Source organism: Ambystoma mexicanum, chromosome 8 (assembly GCF_040938575.1).
Source record: "Ambystoma mexicanum isolate Mex_15411 chromosome 8, UKY_AmexF1_1, whole genome shotgun sequence".
NCBI classification, from domain to species: domain Eukaryota; kingdom Metazoa; phylum Chordata; class Amphibia; order Caudata; family Ambystomatidae; genus Ambystoma; species Ambystoma mexicanum.
The window spans coordinates 1,125,386,624-1,125,412,089 of record NC_090929.1 but is presented as its reverse complement, the minus strand read 5'-3'; the positions used below and the strand labels follow the sequence as shown (position 1 = coordinate 1,125,412,089).

Below are 25,466 nucleotides of genomic sequence, written 5' to 3'. Positions count from 1 at the left end.
CCTCTTCCTTCAGAACAGCAGGCATTTTTATAACATTCAGGTGTGTTAAGTGACCCCAGGTGCATTGAGTCCTCGTGCCTGGCTCTGGAGGACACCATTAGGCAAACATGCCTGGTTGTTCCATAGTCCTCTTCCTCATCTCAGTGCCAGAGTGGTGTTTGAAACTGTCTGATTTAATAAAGGAAGCCTTTTCACCTCTGTTTGGTCTCTGATATGTGTTGGTCTATGAAATGAGGATGTGTCCTCCTAGTTGTTTTCTTCCTCGTCCGAGTAGTAACATGCTGTTTCTGGGGAACAGATTGAAAAGAGGAAAGGGGAAGGGGTTGACAATTTCCCACAAAGGATTTTTGGATAGAGGGATCATTGTGAAAGGAAAGGGGGATGCTATGTCTCACCTAAGAATGTGCTCTCTCCATTCCCCAAGTTCCCTCCACACAGTTGATCCTTCCTCACGTATCCACCCCCAGGTTCGGGATCCAAAAGTGAAGGTCTTTCCCTGGCCACCGGAGAGGAGGAATCTGGGGAAAAAGAGGTGAGGGCACCCTCAGGCTCCTCACTATATATATAAATATATATATATATATATATATATATATATGTGTGTATATATATATATATATGTGTGTGTATATATATATATATATATGTATATAGATAGAGAGAATTAGATATTTATGAGTAAGTACAGTAAGGAGAGTATGAGGAGAGTATGGCTGGGAGTAATGAAGATTCCTGGTAAGTATTCAGAGCATTCTCCTCTACAAATGCTGCTTTCTCTCATGCTGTTTACCAATATGCATCTCCCCATGCTTCTCTCCTCCATGTTTATCTCTCCTGGATGTCCCTGCTTTTTCACTGAAATCATTCTGAGTGGTCTATTTTCTTTCTGTGTGGGCTTGGCATTTGTTCTGCTTCCTATGCCATTGTTATGTTAAAAGATAAATCTTAAAGCCCACATTCAAATATCTGCTATAGTGATATCCTTGGCTGCCCATGTGTTAGTCACCTCCTCACCAACCACAAACCTAAGACTCTTAACCAATCAGATCCCTCTAATTCTTTGTTTTCTTTATTTTCAGAGGATTGTTTCTCCCCACGGTTGGAACCATTTTGGGCGCCAATGCTGAACATTCATTCTCGGGGGGAATTGGAAGAGGTAAGACATTATCCCAAAAGAGATCAGCAAAGTGTTGTGTGTACCTGCTACACTCTGTCTGCGTGCTGGCAGCTCTGTGACTACCTGTGTTGTGCTGACCACGGCACATACCTGTGACTTTGTGAGACACACCTGCAAAGCCTGGAGCAGCCGATGCCCAACAGTTGTGAACAGGTGGTAATTTTGTACAGCTCCTTGTTCAGGGATCCACTAACCAGGGTAAAACATGGACAGGGAAGGTGAGAAGCAACCAGGCAGCAATCTGGGAATGTGTCCTGCGATTCCATGTCTCATATAAGCTTACCGGCACCCTTGTTTCCGGACCGCCACACTCATAATGAGGCCCAATGTTTAAGGCAAGTCTACAGTGCCACCAACCCACGGTCATGAGCTCAATGTGCAGTTTTTTAGCCCGGTTCCTGCCCTTCTCCCCTGCGCAGCAATGTTCCAAAAATGTATTGCTCAACCTGCTGAAAATCTGAAGGAATCTAAGACAATAAGCAGGGAAATCCATACTCATTAAAAGGTTCCTACTGAAATATGCACAGGCTTGCAAAGAGCTACTGCAATGTTTTCTTACGAAGCCTTACGTACGCTCAGTGGTTTCAGCAAACACTGCTTGAATAAAAAATCTCCCATACCATAAAAATCTTTTTCTAAGAAAGAAAAGAGTATGGTCTATGGAGCGTAATTTGGGGAAAGATTAAATGATCTTGGGACATCTGACATTGGGCAACATGTTTGGTGAATGTTGGGCCTGCGGCGAGTGGTGGGAGTGTTGATGTACAGATGTACTGGCAAGTTGGTCCCTTAAATGAGCCCTTGGGCAGAAATGCAGCCCAGATTACCCCATGGTTAAGAATTGAAAACCAACATGGTGTAGTACAAGTGTGGAGCCAGAGAGTATCAGAAGTTAAATTAAGCACCACAATTGGAAACCCTGAATGCAAGATACTGGGACTCTGAAAGCCTAGCATTTCTCTGTGGGGGAATGAGGGTCTACTAGAAGACTCTGCAGAAGCTGAGATGTGGTAGTAAGAGTGGCGGACTTCAGGTGGTCCTTGGAAAATAGATTCCTTGGTTTAGCTCAAGGCATGATGACAGTCGTCTCCTTAGTTTTTTAGAGATTAAGGGATTTGTAGTGTGAACTATGTGAAAGCCAAATGACAAACTGACCTGGCTGTGAACCGTAGCCGCTTAGATTTGACAAACTAATGATATTTGAAAGTTTGAATTTGCACAGATTTGAGATGTATGGGTTGCAGCACCACAGCAAGGTCTCTACATGTAATTGGGAATAATGGGTGGGGGAGAGGGGTATAAGGCAAATGTTATAGAGTATTTAAACAACGTTTATGTAGTTACCATAGAATATAGAATATAGGCAGGACTCTCTGTTTCATAGCATATACTTCTCCTGTGATGGGAATGCTGCAAGGTAATCAGGACAGGCCCCGGGAGGAAGGTGCGCTTTATGTGAATGTTAATGTTAACGGTATTTGTATAGCCCACCGTCACCAATGGAGTTGTTCCCCAGGCGCTCTGGCGGATCTGTAAAAAAGAAGGGGGGGCGGGTAGCGTTAGTCGGGCGGAGGGGGAGTAGGAGAGTGGGAGCAGTGGTGTGCTGTTGGCGGCTTCAGTTCGGTATACACCGTGCACTGAGCTTTAGTGTGAGTATCGGACCGGGCGAGACCTTGTGTGCTGTAGGTGCTGTTTATGCGTTGTTTGTTTGTTGTTGATGCAGTGTGGTAACGTGCATGCGGTTTGCTGGGCGAGAGATCGTTGTGTGAATCTTTGGGTGGATAGGGTTTGCAGAGATTTGAATGTTGGGTTAGTGTTTATCTCCCACGCAAATAGAATTTGAGGTCTCTTAGGCGTTGTACGCAGCACAAACATGTAGATCATCACATTCTCACAAGTTGCACCTCAGGTTATACTCAGCGTGTTCAACCTCACAAAGAATGACTGATTTGAGATGTAAAATGCCAACTGGACTGTGGCATAGACAAGGTGTGGCATGTGGGGCAAGGCTCACACTCACTACGGCATGCGCTAAAACCGCAGTTCTTGTTACAGCTCTGCTGTGCGCGGTGCTGTTCCCTACAGCTGATGAGAGTGCATTGTCAAATCATTCCCACAAGCATCTGATTTAATTAGGCAGGTTCTTCTGGAGTGTATCTAAGTCTTTAAAGGGGTACAAAACACTTGGCAGATTCTCGAGTTGTTCCGTACAAGGTGCAAAATAATAGTTCAGTCTTCCTTTTAGGCTCACGTCATATTGCATAATTGTACTTGTGGACCTGTAGGTCTGCATTTGAAACCGAATGAAAACTAGCATTGGCTAAAAATGTCAGGATCTACAAAATTTGATTTTGGAGCTGTTTTTTTTTATAGTTTATTACAAACACTTTCATTATTCCCATGCTTTGGAGCTGGATATTTCATTCCAAAACTGTAGCACTGCAAACATTGCTGTCTTTTCCTCTCTAAGGAGAATTGTAGACCGTCTTTCCTCTTGGGTTAGAAGGACTGTAGTCCGGGGTAGAAACTCTCGATATTTGCCTCTTATGTCTGTCAGAGCTTCACAGACCATTATCACATGATGTAGGGATTCCAGCTGGTCTCTCTTTTTGCAGAAACGGCAGGTATTAGGCAAGTCTCTTAATTGTTTTGTATGTCCCAGCACTTCTCGTGTTGGAAGTAGATTCAGTCTAAAGCGGAGGAACAGATCACGTAATTCTGGGCAGGGAAACAACTGAAGGTACGCCTTGAGTTGCTATAGTCTGCGAACGTCAAAGGGCAGTTAAAGGAAAGTTTATAGTTTTATAGCCTGAGTCTTCATCCAGTCTTGTCTCTGTATTTTCTTTTTAATTGCGAGGGGATTATATTTCAGAGTTTCGATCGAGATATTTAGGAACTTGATCCACTCGGTGCAGTTTTGTTTCCATTTGTTTAATAGGAAATCATGCCCAGCATTTGCTTTTCTTCGCAAGATGTTGATCGGAGGTATGATATCATCACTTAACGTTTTACGAAACAAATCCAGAAATTTCCAGATAATGATGGAGTGTAGATATTGTATAGCCACTGTGAATCTTATTCTTGTTAGTGGGAACGCCTGTGGTAATGAAAGCACTCTCCTCCAAAAGCGGCCTTCGAGCCGATCCCAAGTGTGCCATGATAGATTTAAGATCGCTTGTGATCCATAACGTAGGATTGGCATCACATTTTGCCAATAGAATGTTAGAAGAGGGCATGTTAAAAATGTGCCATATTTCCTATGCAGGGTAAGGACTTGCCTCGCTAAAGAATCCACTTTCGTTCTTAATACTGCTTCCCATTCTTGCTCACAGATGCTCGAATTAAGCCACACTCCCAGGTATTTGTATGAGTGGACTTGGGTGAGTTTGGTTGAATGTAGGAAGATAGAGAGGGCTTGTCTTCTGGTTCTTTGCTTGGCTCCAAAGATCATAGTTTGGGACACAGTGGTATTGACCGCACGATTATTGGATTTCACATATTCAGCTAGATGATCAAGTCTTCTCTGGAGCCCAATCTGAGTTTTATCCAGGAAGACCAGATTGTCTGCATACATTAGCCTAATTCCCTCCTGATCCAGTGTCAGATCTGAAATGTATAGGTTAAACAACATTGCAGCAAGAGGGCAACCTTGTTTTAGTCCTCTCCAGGTGTCCATTTCTTCTGTTACAGCTCCTCTAGCTGACATCCTCACTTGGATTGAAGTATTCATATACAATGCACGGATGGCATCTAGGATGTCAGGAGGGCAATTCCATGTCCGAAGTTTTTCCCACAGAATATCTCTATGAACAGAATCGAAAGTCTGTTTTAAGTCTATAAATGCTGCATAAAGCTTGGTTTTAGTTCTTATTGCTTCCAGCTTTAGAAAGTTCAGTATTAATAGGTTAGCATTAGTCCCGACACTCTTTACAAACCCTGTATGATGTAGGTCTCTTCTGTTGGTCGTTTCAATCCAAGTAGTGAGCCGTCAAAGTAGTATTGTTGCAAAGAGATTTCCTAGTGGATCCAAAAAGGCTATTGGTCTATAATTTGTTGGTATTGATCTATCACCTTGTTTGTATATTGGGAAAAGAATTGCCTTTTTCCACATATCTGGAGTTCGTTTGGTTTTTATGTTCACTTCAAAAAGCGATCGACAAAGGTCAGCGCTGTCAAAGTGCTTTCCGATCCCTTGCTCCAGACCTGAAATTCCAGCCTTTTCTCTCTGACTCTTTTTGCTTTCATCATCCCGGCTTTGCCTGCTCCTCTCACTTGGAAGCTTGAATGCATCACGAGGCTTCCCTCGATTGCACTCGTAGGCTAATTTCCTGCATCTGCTCTTCCATTCTGTTCCCTTCTCTAGTTCCTCAGGTCTGAATGGGTGTCCCAGGATTACCTCACTTGGCTAACGTCTGGTTCCGCCTCTGCTCGTCATCACTATTTGTGTATCTTCTCCTATGCTACAGGTGTATGTCCCTCATTCAACTCAGACATAACGGTTCCATATCCGACATTGAACAGGCCAAATGGCATTGGCCCTGCTTCCTGGCCCTTCAGAAGGACATGCAACAGAATGTGTTTCGGGGACTGCCCCTCTGGTCACAGACACGTCACCTGCTTTCTGGACCTTCAGAAGGACATGCAACAGCACGTGTTTCAGGGACTGCCCCTCTGGTCACAGACACGTCACCTGCTTCCTGGACCTTCAGAAGGACATGCAACAGCACATGTTTCTGGGACTGCCCCTATGGTCACAGACACGTCACCTGCTTCCTGGACCTTCAGAAGGACATGCAACAGCACGTGTTGCAGGGACTTCCCATCTGGTCACAGACACGTCACCTGCTTCCTGGACCTACAGAAGGACATGCAACAGCACGTGTTTCATGGACTGCCCCTCTAGTCACAGACACGTCATCTGCTTTCTGGACCTACAGAAGGACATGCAACCGCACGTGTTTCAGGGACTGCCCCTCTAGTCACAGACACTTCACCTGCTTCCTGGACCTCCGGAAACACAACAGCACGTGTTCAAGGGACTGCGCCTCTAGTCACAGGCACGTCACCTGCTTCCCGGACCTTCAGAAGGACATGCAACAGCACGTGTTTCAGGGACTGCCCCACTGGTCACAGACACGTTACTTGCTTCCCGGACCTTCAGAAAGACATGCAACAGAACGTGTTTCAGGGACTGCCCTTCTGGTCACAGACACGTCACCAGCTTCCTGGACCTACAGAAGGACATTCAACAGCACGTGTTCCAGGGACTACCCCTCTAGTCACAGACACGTCACCTGCTTCCTCGACCTTCAGAAAGACATGCAACAGCACGTGTTTCAGGGACTGCCCCTCTGGTCACAGACACGTCACCTGCTTCCTGGACCTTCAGAAAGACATGCAACAGCACGTGTTCCAGGGACTGCCCCTGTGGTCACAGACACGTCACCTGCTTCCTGGACCTTCAGAAAGACATGCAACAGCACGTGTTCCAGGGACTTCCCCTCTGGTAACAGACACGTCACCTTCTTCCTGGACCTACAGAAGGACATGCAACAGCATGTGTTTCAGGGCCTGCCCCTCTGGTCTCAGACACGTCACCTGCTTCCTGGACCTTCAGAAGGACATGCAACAGCACGTGTTTCATGGACTGCCCCTCTGGTCACAGACACGTCACCTGCTTCCTGGACCTACAGAAGGACATGCAACTGCACATGTTCCAGGGACTACCCCTCTAGTCACAGACACGTCACCTGCTTCCTGGACCTACAGAAGGACATGCAACTGCACGTGTTCCACCAGGGACTGCCCCTCTAGTCACAGACACGTCACCTGCTTCCTGGACCTCCTGAAACACAGCATCATGTGTTCCAGGGACTGCCCCTCTAGTCACAGACGCGTCACCTGCTTCCCGGGCCTTCAGAAGGACATGCAACAGCACGTGTTGCAGGTACTGCCCCTCTGGTCACAGACACGTCACCTGCTTCCTGGACCTTCAGAAGGACATGCAGCAGCACGTGTTGCAGGTACTGCCCCTCTGGTCACAGACACATCACCTGCTTCCTGGACCTTCAGAAAGACATGCAACAGCACATGTTTCAGGGACTGGCCCTCTGGTCACAGACACGTCACCTGCTTCCTGGACCTTCAGAAAGACATGCAACAGCATGTGTTTCAGGGACTGCCCCTCTGGTCACAGACACGTCACCTGCTTCCTGGACCTTCAGAAAGACATGCAACAGCACGTATTCCAGGGACTGCCTCTGTGGTCACAGACACATCACCTGCTTCCTGGAGCTTCAGAAAAGACATGCAACAGTACTTGTTTCAGGGACTGCCCCTCTAGTCACAGACACGTCACCTGCTTCCTGGACCTACAGTAGGACATGCAACAGCACGTGTTTCAGGGCCTGCCCCTCTGGTCACAGACACGTCACCTGCTTCCTGGACCTTCAGAAGGACATGCAACAGCACGTGTTTCATGGACTGCCCCTCTGGTCACAGACACGTCACCTGCTTCCTGGACCTACAGAAGGACATGCAACCGCATGTGTTCCAGGGACTGCCCCTCTAGTCACAGACACGTCACCTGCTTCCTGGACCTACAGTAGGACATGCAACAGCACGTGTTTCAGGGCCTGCCCCTCTGGTCACAGACACGTCACCTGCTTCCTGGACCTTCAGAAGGACATGCAACAGCACGTGTTTCATGGACTGCCCCTCTGGTCACAGACATGTCACCTGCTTCCTGGACCTACAGAAGGACATGCAACCGCACGTGTTCCAGGGACTGCCCCTCTAGGCACAGGCACGTCACCTGCTTCCTGGACCTCCTGAAACACAGCAGCATGTGTTCCAGGGACTGCCCCTCTAGTCACAGACACGTCACCTGCTTCCCAGGCCTTCAGAAGGACATGCAACAGCACATGTTTCAGGGACTGCCCCTCCGGTCACAGACACATCACTTGCTTCCTGGACCTTCAGAAAGACATGCAACAGCACGTGTTTCGGGGACTGCCCTTATGGTCACAGACACGTCACCTGCTTCCTGGACCTCCTGAAACACAGCAGCACGTGTTCCAGGGACTGCCCCTCTAGTCAGACACGTCACCTGCTTCCCAGGCCTTCAGAAGGACATGCAACAGCACATGTTTCAGGGACTGCCCCTCCGGTCACAAACATGTCACCTGCTTCCTGGACCTTCAGAAGGACATGCAACAGCACGTGTTGCAAGTACTGCCCCTCTGGTCTCAGACACGTAACCTGCTTCCTGGACCTTCAGAAAGACATGCAACAGCACGTGTTCCAGGGACTGCCCCTGTGGTCACAGACACGTCACCTGCTTCCTGGACCTTCAGAAGGACATGCAACAGCACGTGTTTCATGGACTACCCCTCTGGTCACAGCCACGTAACCTGCTTCCTGGACCTACAGAAGGACATGCAACCGCACGTGTTCCAGAGACTGCCCCTCTAGTCACAGGCACATCACCTGCTTCCTGGACCTCCTGAAACACAACAGCACGTGTTCAAGGGACTGCGCCTCTAGTCACAGACACGTCACCTGCTTCCCGGACTTTCAGAAGGACATGCAACAGCACGTGTTTCAGGGACTGCCCCACTGGTCACAGACACGTCACTTGCTTCCCGGACCTTCAGAAAGACAAGCAACAGCATGTGTTTCAGGGACTTCCCCTCTGGTCACAGACACGTCACCTGCTTCCTGGACCTACAGAAGGACATTCAACAACACGTGTTCCAGGGACTGCCCCTGTGGTCACAGACATGTCACCTGCTTCCTCGACCTACAGAAGGACATGCAACTGCACGTGTTCAAGGGACTGCCCCTCTAGTCACAGACACGTCACCTGCTTCCTGGACCTCCTGAAACACAGCAGCACGTGTTCCAGGGACTGCCCCTCTAGTCACAGACACGTCACCTGCTTCCCAGGCCTACAGAAGGACATGCAACAGCACATGTTTCAGGGACTGCCCCTCCGGTCACAGACACGTCACTTGCTTCCTGGACCTTCAGAAAGACATGCAACAGCACGTGTTTCGGGGACTTCCCTTATGGTCACAGACACGTCACCTGCTTCCTGGACCTTCAGAAAGACATGCAACAGCACGTGTTCCAGGGACTGCCTCTTTGGTCACAGACACGTCACCTGCTTCCCAGGCCTTCAGAAGGACATGCAACAGCACATGTTTCAGGGACTGCCCCTCCGGTCACAGACACGTCACTTGCTTCCTGGACCTTCAGAAAGACATGCAACAGCACGTGTTTCGGGGACTGCCCTTATGGTCACAGACACGTCACCTGCTTCCTGGACCTTCAGAAAGACATGCAACAGCACGTATTCCAGGGACTGCCTCTTTGGTCACAGACACGTCACCTGCTTCCTGGACCTTCAGAAAGACATGCAACAGCATGTGTTTCAGGGACTGCCCCTCTGGTCACAGACACGTCACCTGCTTCCTGGACCTTCAGAAAGACATGCAACAGCACGTGTTCCGGGGACTGCCTCTGTGGTCACAGACACATCACCTGCTTCCTGGACCTTCAGAAAAGACATGCAACAGTACGTGCTTCAGGGACTGCCCCTCTAGTCACAGACACGTCACCTGCTTCCTGGACCTACAGTAGGACATGCAACAGCACGTGTTTCAGGGCCTGCCCCTCTGGTCACAGACACGTCACCTGCTTCCTGGACCTTCAGAAGGCTATGCAACAGCACGTGTTTCATGGACTGCCCCTCTGGTCACAGACACGTCACCTGCTTCCTGGACCTACAGAAGGACATGCAACCGCACGTGTTCCAGGGACTGCCCCTCTAGTCACAGGCACATCACCTGCTTCCTGGACCTCCTGAAACACAACAGCACGTGTTCAAGGGACTGCGCCTCTAGTCACAGACACGTCACCTGCTTCCTGGACCTCCTGAAACACAGCAGCACGTGTTCCAGGGACTGCCCCTCTAGTCACAGACACGTCACCTGCTTCCCAGGCCTTCAGAAGGACATGCAACAGCACATGTTTCAGGGACTGCCCCTCCGGTCACAGACACGTCACTTGCTTCCTGGACCTTCAGAAAGACATGCAACAGCATGTGTTTCGGGGACTGCCCTTATGGTCACAGACACGTCACCTGCTTCCTGGACCTCCTGAAACACAGCAGCACATGTTCCAGGGACTGCCCCTCTAGTCACAGACACGTCACCTGCTTCCCAGGCCTTTCTGAAGGACATGCAACAGCACATGTTTCAGGGCCTGCCCCTCCGGTCACAAACATGTCACCTGCTTCCTGGACCTTCAGAAGGACATGCAACAGCACGTGTTGCAAGTACTGCCCCTCTGGTCCCAGACACGTCACCTGCTTCCTGGACCTACAGAAGGACATGCAACCGCACGTGTTCCAGGGATTGCCCCTCTAGTCACAGGCACAACACCTGCTTCCTGGACCTCCTGAAACACAACAGCACGTGTTCATGGGACTGCGCCTCTAGTCACAGACACGTCACCTGCTTCCCGGACTTTCAGAAGGACATGCAACAGCACGTGTTTCAGGGACTGCCCCACTGGTCACAGACACGTCACTTGCTTCCCGGACCTTCAGAAAGACATGCAACAGCACGTGTTTCAGGGACTTCCCCTCTGGTCACAGACACGTCACCTGCTTCCTGGACCTACAGAAGGACATTCAACAACACGTGTTCCAGGGACTGCCCCCGTGGTCACAGACATGTCACCTGCTTCCTCGAACTACAGAAGAACATGCAACTGCACGTGTTCCAGGGACTGCCCCTCTAGTCACAGACACGTCACCTGCTTCCTGGACCTCCTGAAACACAGCAGCACGTGTTCCAGGGACTGCCCCTCTAGTCACAGACACGTCACCTGCTTCCCAGGCCTTCAGAAGGACATGCAACAGCACATGTTTCAGGGACTGCCCCTACGGTCACAGACACGTCACTTGCTTCCTGGACCTTCAGAAAGACATGCAACAGCACGTGTTTCGGGGACTGCCCTTATGGTCACAGACACGTCACCTGCTTCCTGGACCTTCAGAAAGACATGCAACAGCACGTGTTGCAGGGACTGCCTCTTTGGTCACAGACACGTCACCTGCTTCCTGGACCTTCAGAAAGACATGCAACAGTACCTGTTTCAGGGACTGCCCCTCTGGTCACAGACACCTCACCTGCTTCCTGGACCTTCAGAAGGACATGCAATAGCACGTGTTTCAGGGACTGCCCCTCTGGTCACAAACATGTCACCTGCTTCCTGGACCTTCAGAAAGACATGCAACAGTACCTGTTTCAGGGACTGCCCCTCTGGTCCCAGACACGTCACCTGCTTCCTGGACCTTCAGAAAGACATGCAACAGCACGTGTTCCAGGGACTGCCCCTCTGGTCATAGACACCTCAAATGCTTCCAGGACCTACCGAAGGACATGCAACAGCACGTGTTGCAGGTACTGCCCCTCTGGTCACAGACACGTCACCTGCTTCCTGGACCTTCAGAAAGACATGCAACAGCTCATGTTTCAGGGACTGCCCCTCTGGTCACAGACAAGTCACCTGCTTCCTGGACCTTCAGAAAGACATGCAACAGCATGTGTTTCAGGCACTGCCCCTCTGGTCACAGACACGTCACCTGCTTTCTAGACCTTCAGAAAGACATGCAACAGCACGTGTTCCAGGGACTGCCTCTGTGGTCACAGACACATCACCTGCTTCCTGGACCTTCAGAAAAGACATTCAACAGTACTTGTTTCAGGGACTGCCCCTCTAGTCACAGACACGTCACCTGCTTCCTGGACCTAAAGAAGGACATGCAACAGCACGTGTTTCAGGGCCTGCCCCTCTGGTCACAGACATGTCACCTGCTTCCTGGACCTTCAGAAGGACATGCAACAGCACGTGTTTCATGGACTGCCCCTCTGGTCACAGACACGTCACCTGCTTCCTGGACCTACAGAAGGACATGCAACCGCACGTGTTCCAGGGACTGCCCCTCTCGTCACAGGCACATCACCTGCTTCCTGGACCTCCTGAAACACAACAGCACGTGTTCAAGGGACTGCGCCTCTAGTCACAGACACGTCACCTGCTTCCCGGACTTTCAGAAGGACATGCAACAGCACGTGTTTCAGGGACTGTCCCACTGGTCACAGACACGTCACTTGCTTCCCAGACCTTCAGAAAGACATGCAACAGCACATGTTTCAGGGACTTCCCCTCTGGTCACAGAAACGTCACCTGCTTCCTGGACCTACAGAAGGACATTCACCAACACGTGTACCAGGGACTGCCCCTGTGGTCACAGACATGTCACCTGCTTCCTGGAACTACCTAGAGAAGGACATGCAACTGCACGTTTCCAGGGACTGCCCCTCTAGTCACAGACACGTCACCTGCTTCCTGGACCTCCTGAAACACAGCAGCACATGTTCCAGGGACTGCCCCTCTAGTCACAGACACATCACCTGCTTCCCAGGCCTTCAGAAGGACATGCAACAGCACATGTTTCAGGGACTGCCCCTCCGGTCACAGACACGTCACTTGCTTAATGGACCTTCAGAAAGACATGCAACAGCACGTGTTTCAGGGACTGCCCCTCTGGTCACAGACACGTCACCTGCTTCCTGGACCTTCAGAAAGACATGCAACAGCACGTGTTCCAGGGACTGCCCCTGTGGTCACAGACACGTCACCTGCTTCCTGGACCTTCAGAAAGACATGCAACAGTACCTGTTTCAGGGACTTCCCCTCTGGTAACAGACACGTCACCTGCTTCCTGGACCTTCAGAAGGACATGCAACAGCACGTGTTTCATGGACTGCCCCTCTGGTCACAGACACGTCACCTGCTTCCTGGACCTACAGAAGGACATGCAACAGCACGTGTTCCACCAGGGACTGCCCCTCTAGTCACAGACATGTCACCTGCTTCCCGGGCCTTCAGAAGGACATGCAACAGCACGTGTTGCAGGTACTGCCCCTCTGGTCACAGACACGTCACCTGCTTCCTGGACCTTCAGAAGGACATGCAGCAGCACGTGTTGCAGGTACTGCCCCTCTGGTCACAGACACGTCACCTGCTTCCTGGACCTTCAGAAAGACATGCAACAGCACATGTTTCACGGACTGGCCCTCTGGTCACACACACGTCACCTGCTTCCTGGACCTTCAGAAAGACATGCAGCAGCATGTGTTTCAGGGACTGCCCCTCTGGTCACAGACACGTCACCTGCTTCCTGGACCTTCAGAAAGACATGCAACAGCACGTGTTCCAGGGACTGCCTCTGTGGTCACAGACACATCACCTGCTTCCTGGACCTTCAGAAAAGACATGCAACAGTACTTGTTTCAGGGACTGCCCCTCTAGTCACAGACACGTCACCTGCTTCCTGGACCTACAGTAGGACATGCAACAGCACGTGTTTCAGGGCCTGCCCCTCTGGTCACAGACACGTCACCTGCTTCCTGGACCTTCAGAAGGACATGCAACAGCACGTGTTTCATGGACTGCCCCTCTGGTCACAGACACGTCACCTGCTTCCTGGACCTACAGAAGGACATGCAACCGCACGTGTTCCAGGGACTGCCCCTCTAGTCACAGGCACATCACCTGCTTCCTGGACCTCCTGAAACACAACAGCACGTGTTCAGGGGACTGCGCCTCTAGTCACAGACACGTCACCTGCTTCCCGGACTTTCAGAAGGACATGCAACAGCACATGTTTCAGGGACTGCCCCTCAGGTCACAGACACGTCACTTGCTTCCTGGACCTTCAGAAAGACATGCAACAGCACGTGTTTCAGGGACTGCCCCTCTGGTCACAAACATGTCACCTGCTTCCTGGACCTTCAGAAGGACATGCAACAGCACGTGTTGCAAGTACTGCCCCTCTGGTCCCAGACACGTCACCTGCTTCCTGGACCTTCAGAAAGACATGCAACAGCACATGTTCCAGGGACTGCCCCTGTGGTCACAGACACGTCACCTGCTTCCTGGACCTTCAGAAGGACATGCAACAGCACGTGTTTAATGGACTGCCCCTCTGGTCACAGACACGTCACCTGCTTCCTGGACCTACAGAAGGACATGCAACTGCACGTTTTCCAGGGACTGCCCCTCTAGTCACAGGCACATCACCTGCTTCCTGGACCTCCTGAAACACAACAGCATGTGTTCAAGGGACTGCGCCTCTAGTCACAGACACGTCACCTGCTTCCCGGACTTTCAGAAGGACATGCAACAGCACGTGTTTCAGGGACTGTCCCACTGGTCACAGACACGTCACCTGCTTCCTGGACCTCCTGAAACACAGCAGCACGTGTTCCAGGGACTGCCCCTCTAGTCACAGACACGTCACCTGCTTCCCAGGCCTTCAGAAGGACATGCAACAGCACATGTTTCAGGGACTGCCCCTCCGGTCACAGACACGTCACCTGCTTCCTGGACCTTCAGAAGGACATGCAACAGCACGTGTTGCAAGTACTGCCCCTCTGGTCCCAGACACGTCACCTGCTTCCTGGACCTTCAGAAAGACATGCTACAACACATGTTCCAGGGACTGCCCCTGTGGTCACAGACACGTCACCTGCTTCCTGGACCTTCAGAAGGACATGCAACAGCACGTGTTTCATAGACTGCCCCTCTGGTCACAGACACGTCACCTGCTTCCTGGACCTACAGAAGGACTTGCAACCGCACGTGTTCCAGGGACTGCCCCTCTAGTCACAGGCACATCACCTGCTTCCTGGACCTCCTGAAACACAACAGCACGTGTTCAAGGGACTGCGCCTCTAGTCACAGACACGTCACCTGCTTCCCGGACTTTCAGAAGGACATGCAACAGCACGTGTTTCAGGGACTGCCCCTGTGGTCACAGACATGTCACCTGCTTCCTGGACCTACAGAAGGACATGCAACTGCACGTGTTCCAGGGACTGCCCCTCTAGTCACAGAAACGTCACCTGCTTCCTGGACCTCCTGAAACACAGCAGCACGTGTTCCAGGGACTGCCCCTCTGGTCACAGACACCTCACCTGCTTCCTGGACCTTCAGAAGGACATGCAATAGCACGTGTTTCAGGGACTGCCCCTCTGGTCCCAGACACGTCACCTGCTTCCTGCACCTTCAGAAAGACCTGCAACAGCACGTGTTCCAGGGACTGCCCCTGTGGTCACAGACATGTTACCTGCTTTCTGAACCTTCAGAAAGACATGCAACAGTTCCTGTTTCAGGGACTGCCCCTCTGGTCATAGACACGTCAAATGCTTCCAGGACCTACCGAAGGACATGCAACAGCACATGTTTCAGGGACTGCCCCTCCGGTCACAGACACGTCACTTGCTTCCTGGACCTTCAGAAAGACATGCAACAGCACGTGTTTCGGGGACTGCCCTTATGGTCACAGACACGTCACCTGCTTCCTGCACCTTCAGAAAGACATGCAACAGTACCTGTTTCAGGGACTGCCCCTCTGGTCACAGACACATCACCTGCTTCCTTGACCTACAGAAGGACATGCAATAGCACGTGTTTCAGGGCCTGCCCCTCTGGTCACAGACACGTCACCTGCTTCCTGGACCTTCAGAAGGACATGCAACAGCACGTGTTTCATGGACCTCCCCTCTGGTCACAGACACGTCACCTGCTTCCTGGACCTACAGAAGAACATGCAACCGCACGTGTTCCAGGGACTGCCCCTCTAGTCACAGGCACATCACCTGCTTCCTGGACCTCCTGAAACACAACAGCACGTGTTCAAGGGACTGCGCCTCTAGTCACAGACACGTCACCTGCTTCCCGGACTATCAGAAGGACATGCAACAGCACCTGTTTCAGGGACTGCCCCACTGGTCACAGACACGTCACTTGCTTCCCGGACCTTCAGAAAGACATGCAACAGCACGTGTTTCAGGGACTTCCCCTCTGGTCACAGAAACGTCACCTGCTTCCTGGACCTACAGAAGGACATTCAACAACACGTGTTCCAGGGACTGCCCCTGTGGTCACAGACATGTCACCTGCTTCCTGGACTTACCTACAGAAGGACATGCAACTGCACGTGTTCCAGGGACTGCCCCTCTAGTCACAGACACGTCACCTGCTTCCTGGACCTCCTGAAACACAGCAGCACGTGTTCCAGGGACTGCCCCTCTAGTCACAGACACATCACTTGCTTCCCAGGCCTTCAGAAGGACATGCAACAGCACATGTTTCAGGGACTGCTCCTCCGGTCACAGACACGTCCCTTGCTTCCTGGACCTTCAGAAAGACATGCAACAGCACGTGTTTCAGGGATTGCCCTTATGGTCACAGACACGTCACCTGCTTCCTGGACCTTCAGAAAGACATGCAACAGCACGTGTTCCAGGGACTGCCTCTTTGGTCACAGAAACGTCACCTGCTTCCTGGACCTTCAGAAAGACATGCAACAGTACCTGTTTCAGGGACTGCCCCTCTGGTCACAGACGCCTCACCTGCTTCCTGGACTTTCAGAAGGACATGCAACAGCACGTGTTTCAGGGACTGCCCCTCTGGTCACAAACATGTCACCTGCTTTCTGGACCTTCAGAAGGACATGCAACAGCACATGTTGCAAGTACTGCCCCTCTGGTCCCAGACACGTCAACTGCTTCCTGGACCTTCAGAAAGACATGCAACAGCACGTGTTGCAGGTACTGCCCCTCTGGTCACAGACATGTCACCTGCTTCCTGGACCTACAGAAGGACATGCAACCGCACGTGTTGCAGGTACTGCCCCTCTGGTCACAGACACGTCACCTGCTTCCTGGACCTACAGAAGGACATGCAACCGCACGTGTTGCAGGTACTGCCCCTCTGGTCACAGACACGTCACCTGCTTTCTGGACCTTCAGAAAGACATGCAACAGTTCCTGTTTCAGGGACTGCCCCTCTGGTCATAGACACGTCAAATGCTTCCAGGACCTACAGAAGGACATGCAACAGCACGTGTTTCAGGGCCTGCCCCTCTGGTCACAGACACGTCACCTGCTTCCTGGACCTTCAGAAGGACATGCAACAGCACGTGTTTCATGGACTGCCCATCTGGCCACAGACACAGCACCTGCTTCCTGGACCTACAGAAGGACATGCAACCGCACCTGTTGCAGGGACTGCCCCTCTAGTCACAGACACGTCACCTGCTTCCTGGACCTCCTGAAACACAACAGCACATGTTCAAGGGACTGCGCCTCTAGTCACAGACACGTCACCTGCTTCCCGGACTTTCAGAAGGACATGCAACAGCACGTGTTTCAGGGACTGCCCCACTGGCCACAGACACGTCACTTGCTTCCCGGACCTTCAGAAAGACATGCAACAGCACGTGTTTCAGGGACTTCCCCTCTGGTCACAGACACGTCACCTGCTTCCTGGACCTACAGAAGGACATTCAACAACACGTGTTCCAGGGACTGCCCCTGTGGTCACAGACATGTCACCTGCTTCCTAGACCTTCAGAAAGACATGCAACAGTACCTGTTTCAGGGACTGCCCCTATGGTCACAGACACATCACCTGCTTCCTGGACCTACAGAAGGACATGCAACAGCATGTGTTTCAGGGCCTGCCCCTCTGGTCACGTCACCTGCTTCCTGGACCTTCAGAAGGACATGCAACAGCATGTGTTTCATGGACTGCCCTCTGGTCAGAGACATGTCACCTGCTTCCTGGACCTACAGAAGGACATGCAACCGCACGTGTTCCAGGGCCTGCCCCTCTGGTCACAGACACGTCACCTGCTTCCTGGACCTTCAGAAAGACCTGCAACAGGACGTGTTTCAGGGACTGCCCCTCTGGTCACAGACACGTCACCTGCTTCCTGGACCTTCAGAAAGACATGCAACAGTACCTGTTTCGGGGACTGCCCCTCTGGTCACAGACACCTCACCTGCTTCCTGGACCTTCAGAAGGACATGCAACAGCACGTGTTTCGGGGACTGCCCCTCTGGTCACAGACACGTCACCTGCTTCCTGGACCTTCAGAAGGACATGCAACAGCACGTGTTGCAGCTACTGCCCCTCTGGTCTCAGACACGTCACCTGCTTCCTGGACCTTCAGAAAGACATGCAACAGCACGTGTTTCAGGGACTGCCCCTCTGGTCACAGACACGTCACCTGCTTCCTGGACCTTCAGAAAGACATGCAACAGCACGTGTTTCAGGGACTGCCCCTCTGGTCACAGACACATCACCTGCTTCCTGGACCTTCAGAAAGACATGCAACAGCACGTGTTCCAGGGACTGCCCCTGTGGTCACAGACACATCACCTGCTTCCTGGACCTTCAGAAAGACATGCGCCAGCACGTGTTTCAGGCACTGCCCCTCTAGTCACAGACACGTCACCTGCTTCCTGGACCTCCTGAAACACAACAGCACGTGTTCAAGGGACTGCACCTCCAGTCACAGACACGTCACCTGCTTCCCGGACCTTCACAAGGACATGCAACAGCACGTGTTTCATGGACTGCCCCTCTGGTCACAGACATGTCACTTGCTTCCCAGACCTTCAGAAAGACATGCAACAGCACGTGTTTCAGGGACTGCCCCTCTGGTCACAGACACGTCACCTGCTTCCTGGACCTACAGAAGAACATTCAACAGCACATGTTCCAGGGACTACCTGTTCTGACTTGAGTGTCATGTAGACCGTTGAAACCTCCGTCCTCAAGTGATGCACGGGGAACTAAAAGAAACCCGCTGTGCGACCTTTGGGGCCACAGGTGGGAGATGTTACTTCCCGGATCCACGGGACCTCTGGAACACCAATGCTGCTGTCAAAAAGAGCGAGGTTAAGTACAAGGCAATTACAGTATATAATCACAATAACCAAAGGATCTGAATAGCCTTACCTATTCGGTGTTTGGAAAACCCATGAAACCTAGGAGGGAGGTTCGAGACTCAGATGAGGCGGTCCCTAGAACATGAGGACCGCAGACTAGTGTGGATGCAGGATAAACCACCTGTAGGATTGAAGGCGTGACTTGAATCCCAAAAAGGGAAATGGCGTAAAAGTTAAACAAGGTACCAAGGGATGATCCAAAGGCAAGTCAGGGTCGTGTCCGAAATCCAGCAACAGGTAAACAGTTCCAAGCAAAGGTACAAAGGGGTAATCCGAAGGAGTCCAAGAGAGAGTTCCAAGATCAAGGTAAACCAGGAAAGCAAACCAAAACGTAACGCCAAACAGGGTCTGAAGACAGCTGAGAAGCAATGAGTGTTCCGTGTCTCAAGCCTTATATACTGAGCGTTTCGGGGTCATGTGACGTCCACCAAGGTCACGTGAGGAACGCCACTCTGGATCACGTGAGCAAGTGACCGATCGGCGTGGAGATGTAACGCCGCCTCTTCTGCTGTATGTTCTCCGTGGCAACTGCCAGTGCAGGAAGGGTTGCAATCGAGCCCGTAAATCATACCTGGTACGGAGCTTTCGGTCCTTTGGGTAAACCGAATCACATGAGCCTCGAACCCTGGAGGGAGGTGTTGGGGAAATGTGAGCAGTATTCTGGTGTGCAGTGGATCGGTGTGCAGAGGATCGCCTAACATAGACCCCCCCAACGGCCCACGACCCCGTGGGCAGGACGGGTGATCCCTATGGAAGTGAGCCACCAACCGAGGAGCGTCAAGATCCAAAGCGGAAACCCAAGAACGCTCCTCCGGTCCATAACCCTTCCAATCCACTAAATACTGGAGCCTACCCCTAAACCAACGGGAACCCAAAATGGCCGACACTTCAAAAACATCAGGAGAGGCCAGGGACACCGGAGCAACAGGGGCCCGGAGGCGGGAAGAATCAGGACAAGGCTTGAGGAGAGATACATGAAATACAGGATGGATACGCCAAGAACTTGGGAGAACTAGACGAAAAGCCACCGGATTCACAACCTGAGAGATCACATACGAGCCAACGAAACGAGGTAGAAGTTTCCGGCAACCCACCAGGCGAAGGTGACGTGAAGACAACCACACCCTAGACCCACCACCAGGGGAGGAGCAGCCAGGCGCTTGCCGCCGACACGAGCCTTCATAGAAGCCTTTGCTTCAGTAAGATGGACCACAGTACTAGCATGAATAGCAGACAGATCCCTAAAACAAGCCGTGGCCACAGGATTCGAAGAAACAGAAGCATCAGGGACAGGCAAGACCTTGGGGTGTTGGCCATACAGGGCGTAGAAAGGAGAAAAACCTGTAGCAGAATGAGCCGCGTTATTGTATGCGAACTCAGCAAGCCGTAAAGCGCTCAACCAGGAGGTCTGTTGCTCAATATAAGACACCGGAGATACTGCTCCATAGATTGATTCGTCCTTTCGGTCTGCCCATCAGTCTCAGGATGATAGGCCGAAGAATACCTGGTATCGATGCCAAGTAATTTAGTCAATGACCTCCAAAAACGAGAGGTGAATTGTGACCCTCGATCGGATACAATGACCGAAGGGAGTCCAAATAACACGAACACATGTTCGAAAAACAAGTCTGCCAAGACTGGGGCCGAAGGAATACCCTTACAAGGAACAAAACGAGCCATTTTTGTGAACGTGTCCACCACCACCCACATGGTGTCAAAACCCCGTAACTTGGGGAGATCGGTTTCGAAATCCATTGTCAGTGTATGCCAAGGTCTTGGAGGTACCGGAAGCGGAAGCAGCAGCCCAACCGGTCGTCCTCTTCGATGTTTAGCCTGAGCTCAAACAGCGCATGAATTGACATAGCATTCCACATCGCGCTTCATAGAGGGCCACCAGCACCAGCGCTTTAGCAGATCCAAAGTGCGTTCCTGACCGGGATGGGCATTGAAGGGAGCATCATGAGACCACTCAAGGGCCAAGTTACGAGTGTCAGGTGTGGGAAGAAACAGACTTTCATGCACGAAAGGCAAACCATCAGAATAAACGGGGTCCCAATCCCGCAGTTGGTCGGAATGATTGCTAGTCCAAGCTCGTACAGAATCTAACAATGACAAAGAGGGAGTGCAGAGACAAATCACATGACTCTTTCCAAGAACAGTGTCAGGGAAGGTTGGCAACTCGACCCCACCCGGGGAACGTGACAAGGCATCCGCTTTTCCATGTGAGTTTCCAGGACGATGCATAATGTGGAAATCAAAAGCGGAAAAGAAAAGATGCCACCGGACCTGTCTGCTATTGATGCACTCCAATGAGGCCAGATCCTGTAGATTTTGATGATCTGAGTATACAGTGATTGGATGCTTAGCCCCCAGAAGATGATGGCGCCAGACACGAAAGGCGTCCATGACAGCCAGGAGTTCCTTCTCCGTTACGGTATAATGGGTCTCAGTCCTGGAGAACTTACGGGAGTGGTATGCCACCGGGTGCAACTTGCCTGTTGTAGGACATGTCTGAGACAATACCGCACCAAGATCAAAAGAAGAGGCATCCGCCTCAACTATGAACGGAAGTTCGGGATTGGGGTGCTGGAGCACCGGTGCAGTAGTGAAAGCGGTTTTCAAAGCCTCAAAAGATTCCTGATGTTCCTTCTGCCATCGATAGGATACCTGAGGGCTGGTCAGGGCCGTGAGTGGGGCTACAATTGGGGAAAAGGAGGAAATAAAACGTCTATAAATGTTGGCGAAGCCCAAAAAGGCCTGCAAGGACTTGAGTGTTTGAGGAACAGGCCAATCTAGGACTGCTTTAACCTTGGATTCGTTCATGGATAATGCCCCAGGGGTAATGTGGAAGCCCAGAAACTCAACAGACATTTTATGGAACTGACATTTCTCGGGTTTGGCAAATAGGGAATGTTCCCTCAGACGGGATATTACTTCCCGGACATGCTTTACATGGTCATCAAGATTCCGTGAAAAGATCAAGATGTCGTCCAAATAAACAACCATGTATACGTCCAGAATGTCCCTGAATATGTCATTCATAAAACGCTGGAATGTTGCCGGGGCGTTGCATAGACCGAAGGGCATGACTAGATATTCATACAAGCCGTAACGGGTACAAAAGGCAGTTTTCCACTCATCGCCTTCGCGAACGCGCACTAGATTGTATGCGCCGCGAAGATCCAGCTTGGTGAAAACAGAAGCATGGGATAAGTGGTCCAGAAGAGGTGTGATTAACGGAATTGGATATCTATCCTTTTTCGTAATAGCGTTAAGACGCCGATAATCCACACAAGGACGTAAGTCCCCCTCTTTCTTAGGTACAAAGAATATGGGGCTAGCAGCTGGTGAAGTAGAGGGGTGGATATGTCCTAATCGTAGGGCGTTCTGAACATACTGTTTCAATGCTTGTTCTTCCGAGGGAGACAAGGAATAAATCCTGCCCGAAGGAATGGTGGAATTAGGGATTAATTCAATTGGGCAGTCATATGGTCTGTGTGGAGGAAGTACCTCGGAAGAACCGCGATCGAAAACTGATTCGAATGCTTTATACTCAGATGGAATCCCTGACACCACCCCCCCAACGGTATGGGAATTCACAACCTCTGATCCATCATCATTCAGCGTGAGTTGAGCTAGAGCTCCCAAGGCCCGAGAAGGAGTATTGGTTGCTTGATGGGTTGGGAGACAATAGTTCTGACAAATCTCAGACTCGAAGAGCACCGTGCCTGATTGCCAATTAATCAGAGGATTGTGTTCACGTAACCATGGTATTCCTAATATGATACCGAATTGAGGTGTGGTAATCAAGTCAAAACTTAACGTCTCTGTGTGAATGTCTTGTATGGTCAACAATAGAGGTGCAGTTTGGTGTCTATCAGGACCAGAGACTAGTGCAGTGCCATCTACGGCCTGAACAGGTTCCGGTCGGGTTTTTACCACTAAAGGTAGATTGAGGGAATGGGCTAACGCAATGTCTATGTAGTTCCCAGTGGCACCTGAGTCAATGATGATCGTGACTGCATGAGAAATACCTGTATAGGGACAAAGAGTGGCCTGTACAAAGATGGGCTGGACATGAGTAAAGGCAAGAGGGGTACCCGGAGATGAAGACTGAACACTCGACCTGGTCTCCGGATCTAAGGTCGAGCTGTCCAAAAAACCTGACTCTTCCTGGGACGTCGAGGACATTCCTTCACATAATGTCCCGTGGTGCCACAATAAAAGCATGCATTATCCACCCTTCTACGTTCTCTCTCAGATGTTGTGATAGGGCTACGTAAACCTCCTACTTGCATAGGTTCTTCAGTACTGGAAGCAGGGGTACTGACAACTGTAGGGTGGGAAGAAACCCCCAACTCAGCTCTGTGCTCTGATCGTCGTGCATCCACCTGCAGGGCAAGATCCACTAGATCCTGATACTGAGTGGGCATGGAAGGAATCACTGCTAAGGCATCTTTCATTGCGTTATTTAACCCCCTATAAAATATAACTGCCCGCTTGCTTTCTGGCCATGATGTCTCGGCAACCAATTGATTGAAGCGGGTGATGTAATCTATCAAAGTCCCTCTGCCCTGGGTTAGTTCTAACAACTCCAAATCCTTAGACTGTGCCTTGTGTCTGGTATCAAAGACTCGAGACATTTCTAGAACTAACAAATCAAAATCATAAAGAACCGGGCTATTTTTCTCCAATAAAGGGTTAGCCCAAGCGGCAGCTGTCCCGGCCAGGTGGGAAAGGGCAAAAGCGGCTTTGGCGGTGGTATTAGGAAATGCCAGAGGTCTGCACAGGAAATGTAATTTGCACTGATTGATGAAAGTCCTGAACTTCTTGGGATCACCTTGATAATGTTCAGGAGCAGCCAAAGGGGAAGGGGTTGGGAGGACCACCGGAGTTGGAGTTGGGGCACTTGCCAACGGAGGCGGTGTGGTTGAAGTGCTAGCATCCCCGAATTCAGGGTCTGCAGGGAGAGAATGCTGAACACTCTGTATAGAATCTAACCTCTGATGAATCACCGTATTAGCGGTGGCCATATCTGCCCTTAATACTCTAATCGCCTGCACTAAAGCAGCTATGGGTTCTTCCGTGGACCCCTGCATTGTCTAACACGACTATATGGCTTCTCAGTCTGTTCTGACTTGAGTGTCGTGTAGACCGTTGAAACCTCCGTCCTCAAGTGACGCACAGGGGAACTAAAAGAAACCCGCTGTGCGACCTTTGGGGCCACATGTGGGAGATGTTACTTCCCGGATCCACTGAACCTCTGGAACACCAATGCTGCGGTCAAAAAGAGCGAGGTTAAGTACAAGGCAATTACAGTATATAATCACAATAACCAAAGGATCTGAATAGCCTTACCTATTCGGTGTTTGGAAAACCCAGGAAACCTAGGAGGGAGGTTCCAGACTCAGATGAGGCGGTCCCTAGAACATGAGGACCGCAGACAAGTGTGGATGCAGGATAAACCACCTGTAGAATTGAAGGCGTGACTTGAATCCCAAAAAGGGAAATGGCGTAAAAGTTCAACAAGGTACCAAGGGATGATCCAAAGGCAAGTCAGGGTCGTGTCCGAAATCCAGCAACAGGTAAACAGTTCCAAGCAAAGGTACAAAGGGGTAATCCGAAGGAGTCCAAGAGAGAGTTCCAAGATCAAGGTAAACCAGGAAAGCAAACCAAAACGTAACGCCAAACAGGGTCTGAAGACAGCTGAGAAGCAATGAGTGTTCCGTGTCTCAAGCCTTATATACTGAGCGTTTCGGGGTCATGTGACGTCCACCAAGGTCACGTGAGGAACGCCACTCTGGATCACGTGAGCAAGTGACCGATCGGCGTGGAGATGTAACGCAGCCTCTTCTGCTGTATGTTCTCCATGGCAACTGCCAGTGCAGGAAGGGTTGCAATCGAGCCCGTAAATCATACCTGGTACGGAGCTTTCGGTCCTTTGGGTAAACCAAATCACATGAGCCTCGAACCCTGGAGGGAGGTGTTGGGGAAATGTGAGCAGTATTCTGGTGTGCAGTGGATCGGTGTGCAGAGGATCGCCTAACACTACCCCTCAAGTCACAGACACGTCACCTGCTTCCTGGACCTTCAGAAAGACATGCAACAGCATGTGTTTCAGGGACTGCCCCTCTGGTCACAGACACATCACCTGCTTCCTGTATAAGTACCGCGCGCTAACCGATTGCGCCACTGGAGCTCTATCACCTGCTTCCTGGACCTTCAGAAAGACATGCAACAGCACGTGTTCCAGGGACTACCCCTGTGGTCACAGACACGTCACCTGCTTCCTGGACCTTCAGAAAGACATGCAACAGTACCTGTTTCAGGGACTGCCCCTCTGGTCACAGACACGTCACCTTTTTCCTGGACCTACAGAAGGACATGCAACAGCATGTGTTTCAGGGCCT

General features: G+C 51.1%; 1 protein-coding gene across 4 annotated transcripts in view; it reads left to right on the top strand.

Moving 5' to 3' along the window:
• WDFY4 (WDFY family member 4) overlaps positions 1–25,466 on the top strand; it is a 1,820,746-nt gene that overhangs the window by 596,659 nt on the left and 1,198,621 nt on the right. For all 4 annotated transcript variants that reach the window (XM_069611160.1, XM_069611162.1, XM_069611161.1 and 1 more), the window contains one exon: positions 1,080–1,156. In XM_069611160.1, coding sequence (XP_069467261.1) covers positions 1,080–1,156 — 77 coding nt within the window. The remainder of the gene's footprint in view (positions 1–1,079; positions 1,157–25,466) is intronic.